Here is a 23,439-nt window from a genome sequence, read left to right as displayed (position 1 = left end):
ATCACATTTAATTTTAAAGAAAAATATTTTTCCCGAAATAGCATCACGCATTTTAGCCACCCTTATCACACCGCATGACTTCTAGTAGTTCCCCTACTAGCCACGCGTATCAAGCCACCCTTATCTCACCGCATGCATTTCAACACCCGGACCATATACCACCGCATGCGTATCAATATCACAATATATCACAATTTGCACCTCAAGTGCCCAAATAATTTAATTTGCCAAAATAAACAGCATCAACAATACTTTCCACAACAGGGAGCTCACGTCTCAATCACAATGAGTACAAAATCTCACAAAATATTCGGGAATAAATAACTCAGCAAAAATAATATTTTAAAAAATTTGAATACGTTGCCTCAGTTCCAAATTTAAAATATCAAATACTTCATATTAATAATATTTAAATTAAAGAAATTCCACCTTCAAATAATGCACAGAATAAAAGAAACCAAGTTTCAGCTAAACAGGTAAAAACAATTAGCAGGAGAAGGTCAAGTAAATTTAAAGTATATAAATCAGATCAATGATGGAGAATATAACAAGATTTAATAATTTAATTAATATGCAATAGTGATCTACACAATTTAAAAAGATAATCTTTCACATTTAGCCTGTGTACACACTCGTCACCTCGTGTACACAACTTTTATCACATTACAATTATCACATCAATACAAATCCTAGGGGAAATTCACCCCACACAAGGTTAGACAAGTCACTTACCTCGAACCAAGCTCAATCAATCGGTAAGAATGCCTTTTCCACGAATATCCGACTCTGAATGGCTCGAATCTAGCCAAAATAATTCGATACAATCAACAAAAATTATAGGAATCAATTTCATAAGAAAATATTACATTTTTCAATAAAAATCCGAAATTAACTCAAATATCGCTTGTGGGGCCCACGTCTTGGAATCCGGCAAAACATACAAAATCCGACAACCCATTCAATTGCGAGTCTAACCATACCAGTTTCACTCAAATCTGACTCCGAAATATCAAAAATTCGTTTCTTTGAGTTTTCTAAAATTTTCCCCAAATTTCCATCTCAATACACTAATTAAATGGTGAATGTCGCTCCCCTCTTTCTCGCAAAATCGGGTTTCGATACGTGACAACTCTTTTAAATGAATGTGCTAAAAAAGAGAGTCGCCACCTAACGGATTTGAAGTGCATTAGGGCACCTATTTGCAAATAACTCTGGTTTAACCAGTTTGCGTTACCAAAGATCGGGTAAGGGCTCAAATTACGTCAAAGAGATGGTGTTAGGCACTCTTCGAGGTCCACAATTGTGGGTCCCGAACCGAACTTGAATTATATGAATTAGTCAAATAGTCAGAGAGAAAAACAAAAAGTTTTAAAAAAAATCATTATTAGAAAGTACTTGAGTAAACACAGATTATTGGTTTAAAGACAAGATGAGGGGTCCTAAGTTTTTTTTAGTCTAAAGGATCACCACGTGCAACATAAATAATACTTCGTAACTCCCTCGAGATGGGGTGTTACTCGTATTATTCAGCGGGCACAGACTATTATCTCCTGCTACCCGATTACTATCTTTAAGTTTTTACCTAAAGCGCACTAGTTGATTCTAAACTGTGCCCTATGCGTGCACTACCCGTCCCATGCTTATGGCCCAGGAGGCGTTTGGACCTCTATTTTGGATGGTTTCTAGACTTAGCTTAGGCTGCTCAGAAATGATAAAACTAGGCGACATACAAAACAAGTTGGACTTCATGTAAAAGCAATTAAGGGCTCAAGTTAGCCTCCACACTTAGACAACAAATGCACGCGAACAAATTTTCACATCGGCAGCATAGGACAAAAATAATACTCAAAATCAGAGAATCAAACCAATTTTGGTTCGATTTGAAGAGATCTGTAAACCCTAGTTTTAGGGTAACTAAGAATAAACAAAAAATGCACAAATATTCATACTCGCAATAGAACAAAGGATGAACATAGACAGAATAGCATAAAGATCAGTGATTTGAACCTATTTTGGTTCGATCTTGTGGAGACCTACTTGCCATGTTTAGGCAAGCAGTATAGGAGAGTAACCAATACTCGGAGGAGGTCAAATATGGCAAGTAGTAGCCATAGAATCCCATATTAGACGAGAGTATGAGAGGATTTAGGGGGGGGCTAGGGTTCTTAGGTGGGAGAAGGTAGGTGAGGGATATTAGGGCGGCGGACGGGGGAGAACGGGATTAGGGTTGGGGTTTGGGTTAGTTTAAAGGGGAGGGTTTGATATGGGCCGTTGATCTCTTGGGTCGGGTTATTAGAAACGGGTCGCGATCGGGTTAGGGGTTGGGTTAATTTGGTTTGGGATGGGGGTTATTTGGACTTGTGTATTAGGCTTTGGGCCTTTGTTTGGTCCGAAAATAAGTTCAAGAGTGGGCTAGTGTTTAAATGCACAATAATTTAGCAAACATAATTTATAAAAGTAATTAATAAATAACAAAAATATTACTTATGCACTAAAATGATTAAAAATAATAACTTACATTATAAAAATATAAAAAGTTATTTTTTGCATAAATAATGTAATTATACATGAATATGGGCTATTATTGCAAAAATGTGCAATTAGCCTAAAAATGTAAATATAATTATAAAAATGCAGTAAAATATTTAAAAATATACATGTTGGTGTTAATGATAAGTTTGGATGATTAAAGCATCATAAAAATAATTTGAAGGATAATTATTGGATATTTATACAATAAAATGCAGAAAGCAATTGATTTAAAGCCTTCAAAAATTATGGAAAATTATGAAAACATGCTTGTATAGGTTTATAAACTAAATAATAATGCAAATATACTATTTTTAAAGTATATATATATTTTAAAAATATGAGGAAAAAATTGGGTATCAACAGTTGCCCCTCTTTACCCAGGAATGATAAAAGAGTTGTCGTGTAAAGAAATGATGACAGATTTTGACCGAATGGGGTGATTTGAAAAAATATAGGCCGAACTTTGGTTTCTGAGTTGCCTACATATCCCTGGTTTTAAATCAGGCTGAGTATAGTTCTGGATCCAACGGTGGAATAAGTCGATGGAGTTGTTATAGGAACGGACAAGCTCTTCTGGATAGGACGATATCGGAATTGTGAATGGATGTACCTTGGAATGGTTATGGATATTTGAATGGTTATCAGATGGGAATGGGTAACGGACGGTGGTTGTTTACGTTTGAAATAATTGTAGAATGTGAACGTTGAACGGAAACTGGAGCGAAGATTGCTCCCGTTAGGAGAACGGTTACTTCCTGGATTACCTGCAAAAATTAAAACACAATGCATGCAAGTATATATTGATGATGCAAATTCCCTTTGGACCATAAAAGCTATCTTTGGACGATGAGGATGGTGTCCTTAGACATGATGTATTGGGTCATGAATTGCGTGATAGGTGATTCGCATGCCATGAAATGTTGTTCCCGGGCCATGAAAATGGTGCCTCTGAGCTATGACGCCTTTGAATAATGATGTGCGATATTGAGAAATCCTAAGGCCATGGCATGGTGTCTTACGGCTATGAGGATGATGCCTTCAGACTATGACGACTTCGGACAAAAATGGCAGTATTTCAGTCCATGAGATGCAAAGACATGACGTTTGGTTATGCGAAGCGAAACAAGACAGATCTTAGTCTTGTGTAATATCGGGGGCAGAGCTTAGCCCCGAGGTGGAGAATAGTGCTAGATTTCAAGTAGCATAGCATTTGGGGTTACGCAAGGAAATGCAGAGCTTAGCCTTATGCGACTAGGGGGCAATGCTTAGCCTCATGCGAAATGGGAGGCAATGCTTAGTATCATGCAAGGAGGAAGCATGGCTTAGCCTTATGAAAGATGGGAGACAATGCTTAGTCTCTGCAAGAGGAGGCTGGGCTTAGCCTCATGCAAGAGGGAGACAATGCTTAGTCTCGTGCAGGGAAATGCAATGCTTAGCCTTATGGAATTGAGGAGGCGGGGCTTAGCCTCATGCAAGCGGGAGACAATGCTTAGTCTCATGCAGGGAAAGGCAATGCTTAGCCTTATGCAATTGATAAGGCAGGGCTTAGCCTTACGCAAAGGTGGAGACAATGCTCAGTCTCATGGAAGGGAAGGCGGTGCTTAGTCTTATGCAATTGAGGAGGCGGGGCTTAGCCTTATGCAAAAGGAGGCAGGGCTTAGCCTCATGCAAGTGGGAGACAATGCTAAGTCTCGTGCAGAGTAAGGCAATGCTTAGCCTTATGCAATTGAGGAGGCAGGGCTTAGCCTCATGCAAGAGGGAGACAATGCTTAGTCTCATGCAGGGGAAGGCAATGCTTAGCCTTATACAATTGAGGAGGCAAGGCTTAGCCTCATGCAAAGGTGGAGACAATGCTTAGTCTCGTGCAGGGGGAGGCAGTGCTTATCCTTATTTAATTGAGGAGGCAGGGCTTAGCCTCATAAAAAATAGAGACAATGCTTAGTCTCATGTAGGGGAAGGCAGTGCTTAGCCTTATGCAATTGAGGAGGCAAGGCTTAGCCTCATGCAAAATAGAGATAATGCTTAGTCATATGCAGGGGAAGGCAGTGCTTAGCCTTCTGCAATTAAGGAGGCGATACTTAGCCTCATGCAAGATGGAGACAATGCTTAGTCTCATACAATGAACAAATAATAAGTTGTAGCAGAGTATTTCTTAGCTGGAAATGTGTTTACACTTGGCAACTTTGTCGTTATGAAGATAGTGATTCTGAGGTGTTCCCGAATTTGAGAATATTTCTTGTTCCTACATCCAAAGGATAATCGTGAGTTTTACGGGGGAAGGTTGGTTCGTGCCTCCGCATGCCTGCTTTGCTTTGCTCTGTATCGAAGTCCTGCTTGAGTTACCACGGGTAGCATCTGGTTGTTTCATAAAAATAAAGTTTTCAAAAATGTGCGTGCATATGATGAATGTAGTTATTTAAAATAGATTAATATGCAATATCAGATAAATTAGATGAACCAATGACTGTGACAAATTAGAGACATTGCGCTTCCTTAGAATTTTGAGGGTCCTTCTCAAAATTCTGCTCCAGTTTACTTAGGCGATTCTCTGACCGTTCTGCATATGATGATGTTGGCTGGACTTGCTCCCGAATTTTGAGGGTCCTCCTCAAAATTCTGCCCCAGTTTCTGGTTGTGGGGAAAATAAAAATTTTATTGAATTGTGACCGAACCCACAGGGCTGCCTACGTATCCCCTCTTAAACGGGAATCAGGTCAAGCGTAGTTCAATTGCATCAGATGAAGAAATGCGAACATTCTAAACATAATATCTTTTGACTGCGTATGAATTGATAGGCTTTGGCCAAACCTCTCCATCTATTTCTGCGAGTATGAGTGCTCCTCCTGTTAGTACTCTGTGAATCATGTAGGTCCCTTGCCAATTGGGCAAAAATTTCCCTTTGGCTTCATCTTGATGCGGGAAGATCCCCTTCAGTACCAGCTGCCCCTGTGCGAACTGTCTAGGTTTGACCCTTTTGTTCAAAGCTCTGGACATCCTATTCTGATAGAGTTGACCATGACACACTGCATTCATTGTTTTCCCGTCAATGAGAGCTAATTGTTCATATCAATTCTGCATCAGTGAGTTCAGCTTCTTGTATAATTCTTAAAAAAGGAATTTCAACCTCGGCATGAATGACAGCTTCGGTACCGTAGACCAGCAAATAGGGAGTTTCCTGATCGTGTCCAAGCCTGCACTACTATTGAATAGCAAGGATGGTCGATGCATTTTTATCCAACAAGGTCGGGATCGAATCCACGAGGAGTTAATGGATTTGGAATTAGGTTTATATCTAAGTCTAGATGCATGTTTTGTTCTTAATTGAACTTCCAAACATGAAGGTATTGATTCTACTTCTATTTTTATTTCTATTGTATGCTAAGATTAAAGCTAAGTACAATATTTTTAATGTTGGTTTTCAAGTGTTTAAAAGGACTAGGGTAGTGACTTTAGCCTAGGTGGACATCTAATGGGTAGTAAGAATCTAGGGCAAGCTTGATTAATTTGTGATCGTAATATAGCTATCACACCCAAGTACTCATTCTATACCTCTCGATAGTTTGAGTGATTTTTCCCAAGTTGACTTTCTCAAGTCCAAATGGATATTCATGCAAGTCATGTGATATTAGCTCAAGTCGGGTATTACTATCTCTAGGTTTAACCCTTTAATTAAGGCTATCAATTTCTTGAGTTCACCCCAATTCCTTGTTAGCCTAGTTTTGCCCAGACTTAATCCCTACTGAAGTTGTGCCTTGGCTAACTGATTCATGGTAGTTGTCAACTCTGTTATGGCTTGTCCGTGATCATGGAGTTCCTTGTGAAGGTGGATAACATTAGGGTCACCCTGAGGATCGTTGGACTAACTTTGCCAAGCTGAAGAGGTATCCGCCATCTCATCTAATATTTCACATGCTTCTGAATATGGCGTGTTCATAAAGTTATCCCCTGCGAGCTGATTCACCACACACTGGTTGGTTGTGTTGATATCCCTATAAAAGGTTTGCTGGATCACTGCTTCAGTCATATCGTTGTTGGGGGTACTCTTTGACCATTGTCCGGTACCGTTCCCAAATCTCATATAACAGTTCATTTGGCTCTTATTTAAAAGAAAGGATTTCATCTCTCAATGTTGCCATATCTCCCGGAGAAAAGAACTTCGCTATGAACTTCTCGGCCAACTCATCTCAAGTGGATATGGAATGGTTGGGTAGCCTCTCAAGCCAATCTAAAGCCTTCCCTCTAAGTGAGAAAGGGAAAAGCCTTAACCTCAAAGCGTTTTCAGATACATTCATCTGCTTGCTCCCCCAACATATGTCTACAAAACCTTTGAGATGCTTATATGCGTTCTGATGTGGAGCTCCGGTGAAAAACCCCCTTTGTTCCAATAGAGTAAGTATGACATTAGTTATTTGAAAATTGTCCTCCCGAATTCGGGGCGGGACAATTGCACTTGCGTAGCCTTCATTGGGCAACCTCAGTGTGTTGCCCTAGGAGGAGGTGGGGGAGGGTTTGGAACGTTGTCATAAGGTGGGCGGCCTCTTCTTTGTACTTGAGGTTCAAGATGAACCTCATCCACTTCATTTTCATCTACCTCCTCCCCCTGAGGAATATGTCTGAGGACCTCGTTAAGAGCCATTTGGTACCTAAAATCAATTGACACACAAAAATTACAAAAACAGAAGGAAAGAAAAACAAAACACACAAATAGTTAGATATATAGCTAAGACCGTCTAACTTCCCGGCAACGGCGCCAAAAATTAATCGGGTCCAAGCCTACATACTATTGAATAGCGAGGATGGTCAATGCAGTTTTACCCAACAAGGTCAGGATCGAATCCACAGGGAGTTAATTCATTTGGAATTAGGTTTATATCTAAGTCTAGATGCGTGTTTTGTTCCTAATTGCACTTCCAAACATGAAGGTGTTGATTCTACTTCTTTTTTTATTTCTATTGTATGCTAAGATTAAAGTTAAGTACAATATTTTTAATGTTGGTTTTCAAGTGTTTAAAAGTACTAGGGTAGTGAATTTCGCCTAGGTGGACATCTAACGGGTAGTAAAAATCTAGGACAAACTTGATTAATTTGGGACCGTAATATAGCTATCACACCCAAGTACTCACTCTATACATCTCGATAGTTTGAGTGATTTTGCCCAAGTTGGCTTTCTCAAGTCCAAATGGGTAGTCATGCAAGTCATGTGATATTAGCTCAAGTCGGGTATTACTATCTCTAGGTTTAACCCTTTAATTGGGGCTATCAATTTCTTGAGTTCACCCCAATTCCTTGTTAGCCTAGTTTTCCCAGACTTAATCTCTCTTTCTCAAGAAGAGACCAAATTATAAAGGCATGAATCAGTATTTGTAACCACTAATTCTATAATTCTAGCAAAAATTAGGCTAAATATCACTAACCCTTAAATATTCAAGCCCTAAAATTCAAGACCAATTAAATACCCACACTAGGGTTGAGTCACAACCCTAGCTATGGGTCTAGCTACTCATAATAATAGCAGAAATCAATGATAAAGAGAAAATATAATCCATAATACTAAATTAAAAGATGAAAATCTAATGTTTTAAGCTAAATCTTATACAAAATTGCCCAAAAAGGAAAACCTAGCCATCTCACGTACTCATCAAAAACATAACATAACCTAAAATTGACAACAAGATCTATTTATACTAAGCTAAAATTTCTGGACAAAAATACCCCTGCGGAAGTTACGCGGCCGCGTAATTCTGACCGCGGCCGTGTAATTCTGATCGCGGTCTGCGCTTCTTCACATCTGGACCTGGGTTGAACCTTGTTTCGCAGACCGCGTAATTTCCACCGCGTCCGCGTGAGAGACTTCTGTGGCCGCTTAACTTTGACACTGGCCGCCCTTCTCATTTTTGCTTAAATTATGCACTCTCTGAACCTTAGCAACCGCGGTCCGCGGAATTCCCATCACGGCCGTGATGGTACTTTTGCGGCCGCATCTTCTTGTCGCGGTCCGCGTTCATCTTTGTGCCCAAAATATCATCTCTCTGATTCTTCATATCGCGGACCGCGAAATAATGGCCGCGTCCGTGTTGATACTTTCACGGCCGCACATTTTTGTTACGGTTTGTGTTCCACACCTCTTGGCCCAGTCTTGGTTTTATTTCAAGTTTTGACTCCTTTATGAGTTGATTATGGCTCCTTTGGCTCATTTTGAACAATCCCTGCAAGCAAGCATATTAAGTTAGTTTCCGGGAACACCTTCACACATTTTTGGCCCAAAACACAAGTAAAAGAGAGAAATTAATAGGCTAAAATCCCTACTTATCAACTCCCCCAAACTTAAGCTTTTGCTTGTCCTCAAGCAAATAAGGTAATTCCCACCTCCACAAGAAAAAAATGATATTTCAGCTGGCCTAAGGTGACTTCATCAAGCATCAATTGGGACTAACAATTACCCTCAACACAAATGAATTATCAACAATGTCATGTTATGCCCATTTGAGTTCCATAGTTCTAATGTGACTCTAGAGCATCAAGAGTTGACTCAATTCATCAAGGAAGCTTGCTCTCTTACGTAGGTCATTGTGTATCCCAAACTCCTCCTCCTCAACTCTCCATTAGCAAATCTCGCTTCTTAGAATGTAACCCTCAAAACAAGGATTGTGAAGAAGTGCGCTCATCACTCTCAAAAGAATGCCACAAGTCCGGCTCTAAGTACCATAAGCTTGACCCTTATGTAAATCACCACTAATGTAAGCTCACTCAACTTGAAATCATATAGGGCTATAGCAGGGATGTAATGAAGGCTTTTGGATTAAGGTAGGACATAATGAACTATGATGGTTTCATCTTTCCTTAAGCACTCCATTTTCTCATTTCGGCTCATACTTTCTTGACTCTTTGAGTCATTTTTCTTCTTCCTTAGGGGAACTAGAGAGATAAACCGTCACTCTTTCTTACTCATGACAATCTTTTTTCTCCTTTTCTCGTCATTCCTTGCCTTTTATCATTATGTTCTTTGAATCCTTTTAACCTTCTCTTTCTTTTTGACGTATTTCTTTTTGGATTTTCTTCCTTTTCTTTGCCTTTCCTTTTCAACAATTATATTTCTTCTTTGAACTTTTTATCACTTTCAAATTACTCATCTCTCCCCCAAACTTATGCTTTTGCCAATTGTTCATCATGAATGCTAAGGAAAGATTGGGTGCCAAGAGAAGGTCATTATAAAACGGATAAAGGCTTGTAATATGGCTATTGAATGAAAAATGCTTAGGCTCAAAGGAGTTGACTAGGGAGATCATATTTGTAGGCTACCGAAGCTTTTAAAGTTCAACTTGGACCAAGGAGAGCCTACAATCATTTCTCAAGTCGAGCTACACTTAGAATTTCGCCTAGACAAATATTTAGGACAAGTTCTAGACTTATTGGTACGGGACTTGGACTTGCAATTCAATTTCTCACCTCTCAAGCCGCTGGATTATTAAAAAGACTAGAGTTGAGGGCCCACAACAACCCTAGCTAAGATTGAAAATAACAAATGGCTCAAGAAAATCACTCGATGATTGTTTTAGCCAACACAAGAGTCTAAAGGTCACAACTAGAGCCAATCTTTGCCAATCAACTTGTCTCTAACCATGAGGTAGAAGGTAAATATATTAGTACCAAGTGAAGCCTTCTTGAGACACTTTTATTCATTACTACTACTATATACACCAAAACAAAAATAAAACGGATTCGATCCTTTAAGAAGGTTGTCACGCCATCCATCGATCGGAAGAGCCACCCGATTTACACAACATCCACCTTTAGAAAGAACCGTGGAATTAAGAAAACCAACGGCTTATTGATCACGCAGAATGTAAAAAGAAGCTAAAAACTCAAAAATAAGCTACTAAAGGAAATAAAAGGCTAAGCTATTAAGGAAAAATACGAAAGAAGTTATGAAGTAAACTACGAAAAGTAAAATGAATATGTACAATAATGGAGTGAAATGAATATATACAAAATGGAGATGAATATATACATTGAATGGTAAAGTTATATACATACCAAAAGTAAAAAATAATGAAAGTGAAAAATAGTATCATAATTATTACATACCAATGTCATCAAATGATAACCAAATCAAAATGGACCACCTAATATCAAAATAAGATCAGGGAAGGGTTAGAGAGTAAAGAAAACTCCTGATGTGGTCTCTGTTTGCATGGGGTCAGGCACATGAGTGGGGTCCTCGGACTGCATAGGATCATCAGCTCCCTTCGGGTCCTCTAACTGGATCTCCAAATCCTCTATCTGAGGGACCACAAATCCTCTAACTGGAGCTATGTCTGCCTCATGCTCTGCTATATGTGTTGTTGGGGAAGTCTCCTCTATAAGCAAGCCAAGTGGGATATCTCCAGTAGAAGTAAACTTCTCTACCTCCTTCTTCAGCTTCTCCACTAACTCCTTTGAGGCCTGAGTCTTTCTCATCTTCTTTACCTGCTTGCCCAGATCCTTGATCACCTTGCCATGAGTATCCAAAGTCTCCAGGATCTTCTTTTGGTTGTCCAGGAGCTTCTTCTGGTTGTCCAGAAGCTCCTCAATGAATCCTCCACTGATGGAGGTACCTGAAGCTGTGTTGGGGCTGACTGTGTTGCTAATGCACTGGATAAGACAAACAGCTTTGATGTAGCTGCGCGAAATTTTGGGCACGGTCAGCGAACTTCCAACACTTAGTTAAATTTTTCCCTGTCAAAATCCTGCACTGCACAACCAGTTCCTAGATACACTTCACAACCAGTTAATCTAAAACAATGCCTAATCTAAGAAGAAAATCGAAAGAAAGAAAAACACATGGGTTGCCTTCCAAGAAGCACCTGATTTAACGTCGCGGCACGACGCATGTTACCATCATCATTTGAAATGGATCAAGGCCACTATGTGGCTATCATCAATCTTGCCAAGGTAATGCTTCACTCGGTGCCCATTGACTCTAAAGATTTCACCATTTTTGTTTTTCAAATCGAAAGCACCAAACGGAGTTACATGCACCACTTCAAAATGGCCACTCCACTTTGACTTGAGATTTCCCGGAAACATCCGTAACCGAGAGTTGAATAGAAGAACCAAGTCATCCTCCTTGAATTCTTTGTTCAAGATATATTTGTCATGTAAGTACTTCATCTTGTCCTTATACAAGGACGAGCTGGAATAACCATGGAACTAGAACTCATCGAGTTCATTTAGTTGCTCTACCCGGAGATTGGCAGCTACATCCCATTCAAGGTTCAACTTTTTCAGCGCCCACATGGCCTTGTGCTCTAATTCAACCGGAAGATGGAATGCTTTCCCAAATACCAACCAGTCCGGAGACATACCAATTGGAGTCTTGTAAGATGTACGATAGGCCCATAAAGCATCGTCAAGTTTCCTTGACCAATCAGTCTGGTTTACATTGACAGTCTTGGATAATATGCTCTTGATCTCCCTGTTGGAAACCTCAAATTGTCCACTAGCCTATGGGTGATAAGGAGTTGACACCTTATGATTGACACCATACTTAGAAAGTAAAGTGTCGAAGGCTTTGTTGCAAAAATGAGAACCCCCATCACTAATGATAGCCCTTGGGGTGCTGAACCTTGTGAAGATATTTTTCTTTAAGAAAGCCACCACACTCTGTGCCTCATTGTTGGGCAAAGACACAACTTCAAACCATTTGGAAATATATTCAACATCAACCAGAATATAAGTGTTTCCACATGAACTCACAAATGGCTTCATAAAGTCGATGCCCCACACATCAAAAATATCAATCTCAAGAATAGTGGTGAGGGGCATTTCATTCTTCTTGGAAATTCCACCAGCTCTTTGGCACTCATCACAATGCCTAACAAGCTCGCTAGCGTCTTTGTACAAGGTAGGCCAATAGAATCCACAGTTTGGACCTTTGTAGTAGTTCTCGCCCCACCATGGTGACCACCATAGGGCGAGGAATGGCAAGCTTCAAGAATACTCAATTGCTCTTCTTCCGGAACACATCTCCGGATAACACCATCATTGCAAATTTTGAAAAGATATGGCTCGTCCCAATAATAATCCAAGCAGTCCTATTTGAGCTTCTTCCTTTGGTTTGAAGAGAGCTCATTCGGGACTATGCCGGTCACTAGTAAGTTAGCCACATTAGCGAACCAAGGTATCCCAGTCACAGACACAGAGAGGAGTTGTTCATTCGGAAATGAATCATTAATATCGAGGCCATCATGTGGCCATCCCTCCTCTTCCAAGTGGGACAAATGGTCCGCCACTTGATTTTCACTCCCTTTTCGGTCTATGATTTCAAGGCCAAACTCTTGTAGAAGAAGAACCCATCTCGTCAACCTAGCCTTAGAATCTTTTTTACTCATCAAATAACGAAGTGCCACGTGATCAATGTGCACTCTCACTTTGGTACCCATTGAGGTACGGGCGAAATTTTCCATGGTGAAGACAATGGCTAATAGCTCTTTCTCGGTCACCATATAGTTGACTTGGGCATCGTTCATTGTTTTTCTTGCATAATAGACCGGATAATTAATTCTTTTCCCCAATACCACTCCTACCGCAACGCCGCTAGCATCGCACATGAGCTCAAATGGTAAGCTCCAATTGGGTGCGGTAATGATAGGAGTGGTAGTCAACCTATACTTGAGTAACTCAAAAGCTTTCATATAATTATCATTGAACACAAACTTGGCATCTTTTTCCAACAACTTGCACAAGGGGTTCACCACTTTTGAGAAATCCTTGATGAACCTTCGGTAAAACCCTGCGTGACCAAGAAAGCTCTTCACTCCCTTGACGTAAGTCAGAGGAGGGAGTTTTGATATCACTTCAATTTTTGCTTTGTCCACTTCAATACCGTTCTTGGAGATCTTATGGCAGAGGACAATACCCTCATCGACCATAAAGTGGCACTTCTCCCAATTAAGCACTAAGTTGGTCTCCTCACATCGGGCCAACACTTTATCAAGATTATCCAAACATTCTTCAAAGAAATCCTCCACAACACTGAAATCATCCATGAATACCTCAAGGGAGTCCTCCCCCATATCCGTAAATATTTCCATCATACACCGCTGAAAGGTAACCGGTGCATTACACAAATCAAACGGCATCCGTGAGAATGCAAATGTGCCATACGGACAAGTGAAGGTGGTTTTCTCTTGGTCTTCGTGTGCAATGAGAATCTAGTTGTACCTGGAGTACCCACCCAAAAAGCAATAATAAGCATGCCCGACAAGTCTATCCAACATTTGGCCAAGAAATGGCAATAGAAAATGGTCTTTGCGGGTCACTTTGTTCAGCTTTCTATAATCCATGCATACCTTCCAACTGGTGACAGTTTTTGTAGGGATCAATTAATTTCTATCATTTGTGATCATAGTCATGCCCCCTTCTTTGGGACACATTGTACCGGCAAAGTCCATGAACTATCAGATATGGGGTACACAACCCCTGCATCTAGCCACTTGATGAGTTCTTTCTTGACTACCTCTTACATGGTCTCGTTCAACCTCCTTTGATGTTCCAAGGAGGGTTTGGCATCTTCCTCCAATATGATTTTGTACATACAGAAGGCGGGGCTTATACCCCGAATATCCGCCAATGTCCATTCTATTGCCTTCTTTATTGTTTGAAGCACCGCAAGGGTAGAATCTACCTGCATGTTAGTTAAGCACGAAAAAAGAATAACAGGTAATGTGGAACAGGGGCCTAAGAAATCATACCTGAGGTGTGAAGGCAAGGGCTTCAACTCCAATGTTGGTGGCTCCTCGATTGAGGGCTTTGTTGGCGGAGTCTTCCGGTTCTCAAGGTCCAAGGAAAGTTTACGGGGTCCATATGTGAAGGATCCCATTCCTTGCAAAGCATTTGCATATTCTATCAAGTCAGCCTTCTCATCATCCTCATGATTTAACAACACAGCTTCCAGAGGGTCTTCCACATTGATCATAACACTCGTGTCATCAACAATCACCTCTATCACAATATCCACAAAAGAGCATACTCCGTTGCTATTAGGTTGCCTCATTGACTTGCACACATAGAACACAACTTTTTCATCACCCACCCGGAAGGTGAGCTCCCCAGCTTCCACATCAACCAATGCCTTCCTTGTTTCTAGGAAAGGTCTCCCCAATATTATTGGCACCTCATAGTCAACTTCACAGTCGAGAATCACAAAATCTACGGGAAGAATGAACTTGTCGACTCGAACTACAACATCATGAATAATCCCCAGCGGCCACTTCATTGTCCGGTTCGTCATTTGCAACCTCATGGAAGTAGGTTTTGGTTGCCCAATCCCCAATATCTTGAACACAGAATATGGCATCAAATTAATGCTCGCTCCCAAATCGCACAAGGCTTTGGCAAACTTGGCACTACCGATAGTGCATGGAATTATAAAGGCACCGGGATCTTCTAGCTTTGGATCCATGGAATGCACAATGGCACTCACTTGATGTATCATTTTGATCTTCTCACAGTTTACTACCGATAGTGCATGGAATTATAACCTCTTCTTTGTTACCAAGTCCTTCATGAACTTGGCATATCCCGACATTTGTTCTAGAGCTTCAACCAAAGGTACATTTATGGACAAACTTTTCATCATATCAATGAATTTCTTGAATTGGTTCTCGTTGTTTTGCTTTGCGAGTCTTTGAGGATATGGTGGAGGAGGCCTTGGCAAAGGTGCCTTGGATTTGTGCACTACCATTTCCGGTATGTCTATCACGGGTTCACATCATTTTGTGTCTCCTCCACGGTGTCATCAATGTCTATCCTTACTTCATCATTCACATTCTCATCATTGGCTTGGATTTCATCATCTTCTTGCACAACCAAATCATCATTCACAAAATGATCTTTTTGCACAACCAAAATGATCTTCTCACAGTTCATTGACCTCTTCTTTGTTACCAAGTCCTTCATGAACTTGGCATATCCCGGCATTTGTTCTAGAGCTTCAACCAAAGGTACATTTATGGACAAACTTTTCATCATATCAATGAATTTCTTGAATTGGTTCTCGTTGTTTTGCTTTGCGAGTCTTTGAGGATATGGTGGAGGAGGCCTTGGCAAAGGTGCCTTGGATTTGTACACTACCATTTCCGTTATGTCTATCACGGGTTCACATCATTTTGTGTCTCCTCCACGGTGTCATCAATGTCTATACTTACTTCATCATTCACATTCTCATCATTGCCTTGGATTTCATCATCTTCTTGCACAACCAAATCATCATTCACAATCTTTCTTGGATTGGAGGTACATGCATCTCCACCTCTACCGCTTCTTGTGGTCACCACCATAACATAGCCTGTATTGTTCCCATCCTTCGGGTTTACTACTGTATCACTTGGTAGTTCCCCCTTAGGGTGAGTATTCAATGCTTGAGAAATTTGACCCATTTGTATTTCCAAGTTGCGGATAGAAGTATTGTGGGAGGCTATTTGGGCGTTAGAGTCGAAGTTTCTTTCCATTATTTGCTTGAACATACTTTCTATCTGTCTCATCTCACTGTTGGAAGAACTTTGCCCTTGTGACGGATATGGAGGCGGGTTGTTGATACATCGGGAGACTTTGAGGGCCCGACCCCCGGTTCCCTTGATTATGGTTGTTCCAACCCCCTTGGTTTCTATTGCCTCCCCAATTACTATTATTGTTGCCACCCCAATTGCCTTGGTTATTTCTTTGATTCCCCCAATTTTGATTGTTGTTCCCCCAATTGTTCGGATTGTTATTGTTGCCATTATTCCAATTCCTTTGGCCTTGGTTGCCCCAATTTTGATTGGTTCCCTGTGATCTCCACCGTTGTTGATTTGGAACATTGCTCCGTTGACTTTGGTTATTGTTCACATATTGAACCTCTTCACTTTGATCGTCATAAGAGTTATCTTGGTTGTACCCACTACCACTTTGCTCAAATTGATCCTGATTGTGTTGAACTTGTTGACCTCTTTGTCTCATCTTGTTAGCCATTACATTCACTCCTTCCATGGCATTTACTTGCTTTTTCCCCGGAACCTGCTGAAGTTGTGCCTTGGCTAACTGATTCATGGTAGTTTTCAGCTCTGTTATGGCTTGTCCGTGATCATGGAGTTCCTTGTGAAGGTGGATAACATTAGGGTCACCCTGAGGAACATTGGACTGACTTTGCCAAGCTGAAGAGGTGTCCGCCATCTCATCTAATATTTCACATACTTCTAAATATGGCGTGTTCATGAAGTTATCCCCTGCGAGCTGATTCACCACACACTGGTTAGTTGTGTTGATACCCCTATAAAAGGTTTGCTGGATCACTGCTTCAGTCATATCATTGTTGGGGTACTCTTTGACCATTGTCCGGTACCGTTCCCAAATCTCATGTAATAGTTCAATTGGCTCTTATTTAAAAGAAAGGATTTTATCTCTCAATGTTTCCATATCTCCCAGAGAAAAGAACTTCGCAATGAACTTCTCGACAAACTCATCCCAAGTGGAGATGGAATGGTTGGGTAGCCTCTCAAGCCAATCTAAAGCCTTCCCTGTAAGTGAGAAAGGGAATAGCCTTAACCTCAAAGTGTTTTCAGATACATTCATCTGCTTGCTCAAGCAACATATGTCTACAAAACCTTTGAGATACTTATATGCGTTCTGATGTGGAGCTCCGGTGAAAAAACCCTTTTGTTCCAATAGAGTAAGTATGACATTGGTTATTTGAAAATTGTCCGCCCGAATTCGGGGCGGGACAATTGCACTAGCGTAGCCTTCATTGGGCAACCTCAGTGTGTTGCCCTTGGAGGAGGTGGGGGAGGGTTTGGAAGGTTGTCATGAGGCGGGCGGCCTCTTCTTTGTACTTGAGGTTCAAGATGAACCTCATCCACTTCATTTTCATCTACCTCCTCCCCCTGAGGAATATGTCTGAGGACCTCGTTAAGAGCCATTTGGTACCCAAAAGCAATTGACACACAAAAATTAGAAAAACGGAAGGAAAGAAAAACAAAACACACAAATAGTTAGATATATAGCTAAGACCATCTAACTTCCCGGCAACGGCGCCAAAAATTGATCGGGTCCAAGCCTACATACTATTGAATAGCGAGGATGGTCAATGCAAGTTTTACCCAACAAGGTCAGGATCGAATCCACAGGGAGTTAATTCATTTGGAATTAGATTTATATCTAAGTCTAGAGGCGTGTTTTGTTCCTAATTGCACTTCCAAACATGAAGGTGTTGATTCTACTTCTTTTTTTATTTCTATTGTATACTAAGATTAAAGTTAAGTACAATATTTTTAGTGTTGGTTTTCAAGTGTTTAAAAGGACTAGGGTAGTGAATTTCGCCTAGGTGGACATCTAACGGATAGTAAGAATCTAGGGCAAACTTGATTAATATGGGATCGTAATATAGCTATCACACCCAAGTACTCACTCTATACATCTCGATAGTTTGAGTGATTTTGCCCAAGTTGGCTTTCTCAAGTCCAAATGGGTATTCATGCAAGTCATGTGATATTAGCTCAAGTCGGGTATTACTATCTCTAGGTTTAACCCTTTAATTAGGGCTATCAATTTCTTGAGTTCACCCCAATTCCTTGTTAGCCTAGTTTTTCCAAACTTAATCTCTCTTTCTCAAGAAGAGACCAAATTATAAAGGCATGAATCAGTGTTTGCAACCAATAATTCTTGCAAGAACTAGGCTAAATATCACTAACTCATAAACATTCAAGCCCTAAAATTCAAGACCAATTAAATACACACACTAGGGTTGAGTCACAACCCTAGCTATGGGTCTAGCTACTCATAATAATAGCAAAAATCAAAGATAAAGAGAAGATATAATCCATAATACTAAATTAAAAGATGAAAATCTAATGTTATAAGCTAAATCTTATACAAAATTGCCCAAAAAGGAAAATCTAGCCATCTCACGTACTCAGCAAAAACATAACATAACCTAAAATAGACAACAAGATCTATTTATACTAAGCTGAAATTCCGGACAAAAATACCCCTGCGGAAGTTTCGCGGTCACGTAATCCTGACCGCGGCCGCACACTTGCTTTCGCGACCGCGTAATTCTGATCGTGGTCCGCGTTTCTTCAAATCTGGACCTGTGTTGAACCTTGTTTCGCGTACCGTATAATTTCCACCGTGTGAGAGACTTTTGTGGCCGCGTAACTTTGACGCGGGCCGCCCTTCTCATTTTTTCTTAAATTATGCTCTCTGAACCTTAAAAAATGCGGTCCGCGGAATTCCCATCGCGGTCGTGCTGGTAGTTTCGCGGCCGCATCTTCTTGTCACGGTTCGCGTTCATGTTTGTGCCCAAAAAACCATCTCTACGATTCTTCATATCGCGGACCGCGAAATAATGGCCGCGTTCACGTTGATACTTTCGTGGCTGCACTTTTTTGTCGCGGTCTGCGGTCCACACCTCTTGGCCCAGTCTTGTTTTTTGTTCATGTTTTGACTCCTTTATGAGTTGATTATGGCTCCTTTGGATCATTTTGAACAATCCCTACAAGCAAGCATATTAAGTTAGTTTCCGGGAATACCTTCACGCATTTTTGGCCCAAAACACAAGTAAAAGAGAGCAATTAATAGGCTAAAATCCCTACTTATCATTGCCTCGGTTGATGTGCAGACTGTGGTACGGTACCCCAATAAAGTAAATGGTAACTTCTCGTGTCATTGCTTATGGTTGTCTACCATCTTCCTTAGTGTTTTCTTGATATTCTTGTTTGCGGCCTCCACGGCTCCATTTATTTGAGGCTTGTATGCTGTAGAATTCTTGTGCTTGATTTTGAAGGTCTCACACATAGCTTTCATTAGGTCACTATTGAGATTGGTGGCGTTGTCGGTAATGATGGACTCTAGAACCCCGAATCGGAAAACAATACGATTTCTAACAAAATCTGCAACGACTTTCTTGGTTACAACATTGTAGGATGCAGCTTCGACCTATTTTATGAAGTATTCTATGGTCACTAAAATGAACATGTGCCCGTTTGAAGCGGCGGGCTCGATTGGTCCAATGATGTCCATTCCCCAAGCGGCAAAAGGCCAAGGTGCACTCGTTGCATTGAGTTCATTTGGTGGCACCCGTATCATATCTGCGTGTATTTGGCACTAATGACATTTCTGGACATACCTGATGCAGTCTGTTTCCATAGTCATCCAAAAATAACCCGCCCTCAGTATCTTCTTGGCTAAAACGAAACCATTCATGTATGGTCCGCAAGTTCCAGAGCGTATCTCTTCGAGCAGTTTGGAAGCTTCTTTGGCGTCAACACACCGTAATAACACTAGGTCTGGAGCCCTTCAGTACAAAATTCCTCCACTTTGGAAGAAATGGTTGGACAATCTTCGGAGCGTTCGTTTTTTAGTATGATTTGCATGCTCCGAGTACTCTCTTTTTGCCAAGTACTCCTTGATATCATGGAACCATGGATTCCCGTCTGCTTCTTCTTCAACATGAGCATAGTAAGCTGGCTGATTATGAATCCTTACCAGAATGGGGTCGATGAAATTCTTGTCTGGATGCTGTATCTTGGAGGACAAACTGGCCAATGCGTCTGCAAACTCATTATGGATTCTCGGGACATATCTAAACTCTATCTTCGTAAACCTCTTCATCATCTGTTGCACATGATATAGATATGGTAATATCTTGGTATTCTTTGTAGCCTGATCTCCCTGCACCTGATGTACCAGAAGATCTGAATCACCAATTACCAATAATTCCTGGATATTCATGTCAACGGCCAAATTGAGCCCCAATATGCAAGCCTCATATTCTGTCATATTATTAGTGCACGGAAATCTGAGTTTCGTGGATACCGGATAATGTTGACCTATTTATGACACCAAAACGGCTCCAATACCCACTTCTTTGAAGTTTGCGGCTCCATCGAAAAATATTCTCCATCTGTCGTAGGATTCGGCGATATCTTCTCCTACGAATGATACTTCTTCATCAGGAAAATATGTTTTTAGTGATTCGTATTCTCCTCCTACAGGATTTTTCGCAAGATGATCCGTTAATGCTTGTCCCTTAACCACCTTCTGAGTCACATAGACGATGTCGAATTCACTCAACAATGTCTTCCATTTTGCTAGCTTCCCTTTAGGCATGGGTTTCTGGAAGATGTACTTCAGAGGATCCATCCTTGATATGAGATATGTGGTATAGGCACAGAAGTAGTGCCTCAGTTTCTAGGCTATCCTGGTCAAAGCACAGTAGGTGCGTTCCAGCAAAGAATACCGTGCTTCGTAGGGTGTGAACTTTTTTACTCATATAGTATATGGCATGTTCTTTCCTTCCCATCTCATCGTGTTGTCCCAAGACACAACTGAAAGCCCCATCTAATACAAAGAGATAGAGTAGCAGTGGTCTACCAGGTTCTGGCGGGACGAGGACTGGCGGTGTGGACAAATATTCTTTGATTCTGTCAAAAGCTTTCTGGCAGTTTTCAGTCCAACTAGTTGCGGCATCCTTCTTTAACATTTTGAAAATCGGCTCACAGATCACGGTTGATTGTGCTATGAAGCGGCTGATGTAATTAAGACGTACCAAGAAGCTTATCACGTCTTTCTTGTTCTTTGGAGGTGGAAAATCCTAGATAGCCTTAACCTTTGATGGGTCTAGCTCAATTCCTCGGCGGCTAACGATGAGTCCTAACAACTTTCCCATGGGGACCCCGAAGGAACATTTTGCGGGATTCAATTTCAAATTATACCTCCGAAGCCGATCAAAGAATTTCCTCAAGTCTGCTATGTGATCTGTACTCTTCTTGGATTTGATGATGATGTCATCCACATATACCTCTATCTCTTTGTGTATCATGTCGTGGAAAATAGTTGTCATGGCCCTCATATAAGTGGCCCTAGCATTCTTCAGATCAAACGGTATCATTTTATAGCAGTACACCCCCACAGTGTAATAAAAGTTGTCTTTTCGGCATCCTCTTTATCCATCCAGATCTGATGATATCCCGCGAAGCAATCCACAAAGGATTGGAGTTCATGCTTGGCGCAGTTGTCGATCAGTATGTGTATGTTGGGTAACAGGAAATCACCTTTGGGACTTGCTCTGTTTAGGTCCTGATAATCGACGCATACTCTGACTTTCCCATCCTTCTTCGGAACTGGCACACTGTTAGCCAACCAAGTTGGATATTCAACCACTCTGAGAACCTTAGCTTTGATCTGCTTGGTGACTTCTTCTTTGATTTTTAGACTCATATCTGGCTTGAACTTTCTGAGCTTCTACTTTATTGGCGGACACATTGGGTTGGTGGGTAGTTTATGAGCCACTATGGACGTGCTCATACCAGTTATATCATCATAAGACCTTGCAAAAATGTCTTCATATTCTTTCAGGAAACGGGTGTATTCTTCTTTCTCTGATGGTGACAGGTGAATGCTTATGCGAGTGTCTTTGACTGTTTCGGAATCTTCCAAGTTGACTATCTCAGTTTCGTCCAGGTTGGACTTAGGCTTGTTCTCAAAATCCTCAACTTCTCTAGCAATTTCCTCAGGTATTATATCCTCTTCTTCTATTTATTTCGAGTCACTATCCTTATGTTGTGTTATCTCATTACATGTCACAGTTGTTGCTTCATCACGATAAGAAATAGTAATGCTGTAGAGAGAAAAATGTAGAGAATAGTAATAATAATAAAATAGCAAACCATTAATAATTATCAAGATGTCAAACAAAAGCGATTTTTAATGATTCAAACAAATGTTTCAAAACAAAATACTAAAAAATGTTTTAAAAATGCTCATAAGAATTGTTTTCAAAATAAATGACACTAGCAGCAAGGCTACCTCGGAACTCGGCAGGCCCTTGATGGTGTGGCAATCCAGTTCCTGAGAACAGCTCCATTCACCACTATATGGATGACAAGGCTTTCTTCCTCCTCCTCCTCAACTATTACCACTGCAGTCCATGTCTTCATCTTCCAAGAATAGATTCCTTAAACCAGCTAGCACTTCATCTTCTTCGGATCCCCACATCATATAAGCCTGATGGAAGGATTGGCTCAAATGTGGTATCGGTTCTCCAGAGGGTAATAAGGACCACGCCATAGTGGCGACCAATTCTGATACTCATGCCAAGTGTATTGATATCCCAGTCCAAAGGTCGTGCCGTGACATTTTAGCTGTATTGGTTTGGCGATACCCTAGAGATTCTTACCGAGCCCTTTACCAGGTTCATATCCTACCCATGCCAATATGCTCTCTATTTTGCTACTCCACCATTTATCCTTCTCGATCGCGTTAACACGCTCAATACGATGATAAGTCTCTCCATGACCCAACTTCCTTATATTCTCCACAACCGGAATAGTCTGATTGGTGTAAATAGGGTTACTCCCGTCTCTATGAATGATCACTTCTTGATGGTTCCATTCAAAATTCGCAGCTTGATGCAGATTAGAGGCTACGGCCCCAGCAACATGTATCCAAGGTTCCTAACAGCAGATTGTATGAGGTGGATATGTCGAGCACTTGGAATTCAACATCAAACCAAGTTGGGCCCATTTGCAAACAGAGGTTGGTTTCTCCGATCGTGGCCCTTTGAGATCCATCGAATGCTTTCACGTTCATAGTTCCTGTTCGTATTTCATGCAAACCTTTACCCAATCTCTTCAAAGTAGTCAATGGACAGATGTTGAAACTTGAACCCCCATCTATCAAGACCCTGGCAATGAATTTGTCTTCACACTGCACTGTGATATGCAGCACCCTGTTGTGACTCTACCCTTTTGGCGGTAATTCATCTTCATGGAAAGTGATCTTATGGCTTTCCAATACTTGTCCTACCATATTGGCCATCTCCCCACTGGTAATGTTGTTGGCTACATAAGCTTCGTTCAACACTTTCATCAACGCATTCCTATGCGCCTCAAA

At 40.9% G+C, this 23,439-nt stretch overlaps 2 protein-coding genes across 2 annotated transcripts; both read right to left on the bottom strand.

The window, feature by feature from the left end:
* Positions 1-14,032: 14,032 nt before the first annotated feature.
* LOC138904989 (uncharacterized) lies at positions 14,033-15,007 on the bottom strand. Its single transcript, XM_070193483.1, has one exon. It carries the CDS (start codon positions 15,005-15,007, stop codon positions 14,033-14,035), a length of 975 nt encoding a protein of 324 aa, XP_070049584.1.
* Positions 15,008-19,842: 4,835 nt separating this feature from the next.
* Positions 19,843-20,688, bottom strand: LOC138904988 (uncharacterized). The gene is made up of 3 exons (XM_070193482.1): positions 20,406-20,688; positions 20,257-20,318; positions 19,843-20,160 (listed from the first exon to the last, which is right to left on the bottom strand). Exons 1-3 carry the CDS (start codon positions 20,686-20,688, stop codon positions 19,843-19,845), a joined length of 663 nt encoding a protein of 220 aa, XP_070049583.1.
* Between the last annotated feature and the right edge of the window lie 2,751 nt (positions 20,689-23,439).

This window comes from Nicotiana tomentosiformis, chromosome 2 (assembly GCF_000390325.3).
Source record: "Nicotiana tomentosiformis chromosome 2, ASM39032v3, whole genome shotgun sequence".
NCBI classification, from domain to species: domain Eukaryota; kingdom Viridiplantae; phylum Streptophyta; class Magnoliopsida; order Solanales; family Solanaceae; genus Nicotiana; species Nicotiana tomentosiformis.
Note: the sequence above shows the minus strand (reverse complement) of the source record. Positions and strands in the feature narration are given on the sequence as shown.

Bases quoted from the DNA above. Each gene is read 5' to 3' on its own strand.
- LOC138904989 (XM_070193483.1), bottom strand. From the start codon at position 15,007: ATGATACATCAAGTGAGTGCCATTGTGCATTCCATGGATCCAAAGCTA.
- LOC138904988 (XM_070193482.1), bottom strand. From the start codon at position 20,688: ATGGATCCTCTGAAGTACATCTTCCAGAAACCCATGCCTAAAGGGAAG. The intron at 20,319-20,405 runs GTATTGGAGCCG...ATAATATGACAG, and splicing joins CGCAAACTTCAAAGAAGTGG to AATATGAGGCTTGCATATTG. The intron at 20,161-20,256 runs GTAATTGGTGAT...CATGTGCAACAG, and splicing joins TGAATATCCAGGAATTATTG to ATGATGAAGAGGTTTACGAA.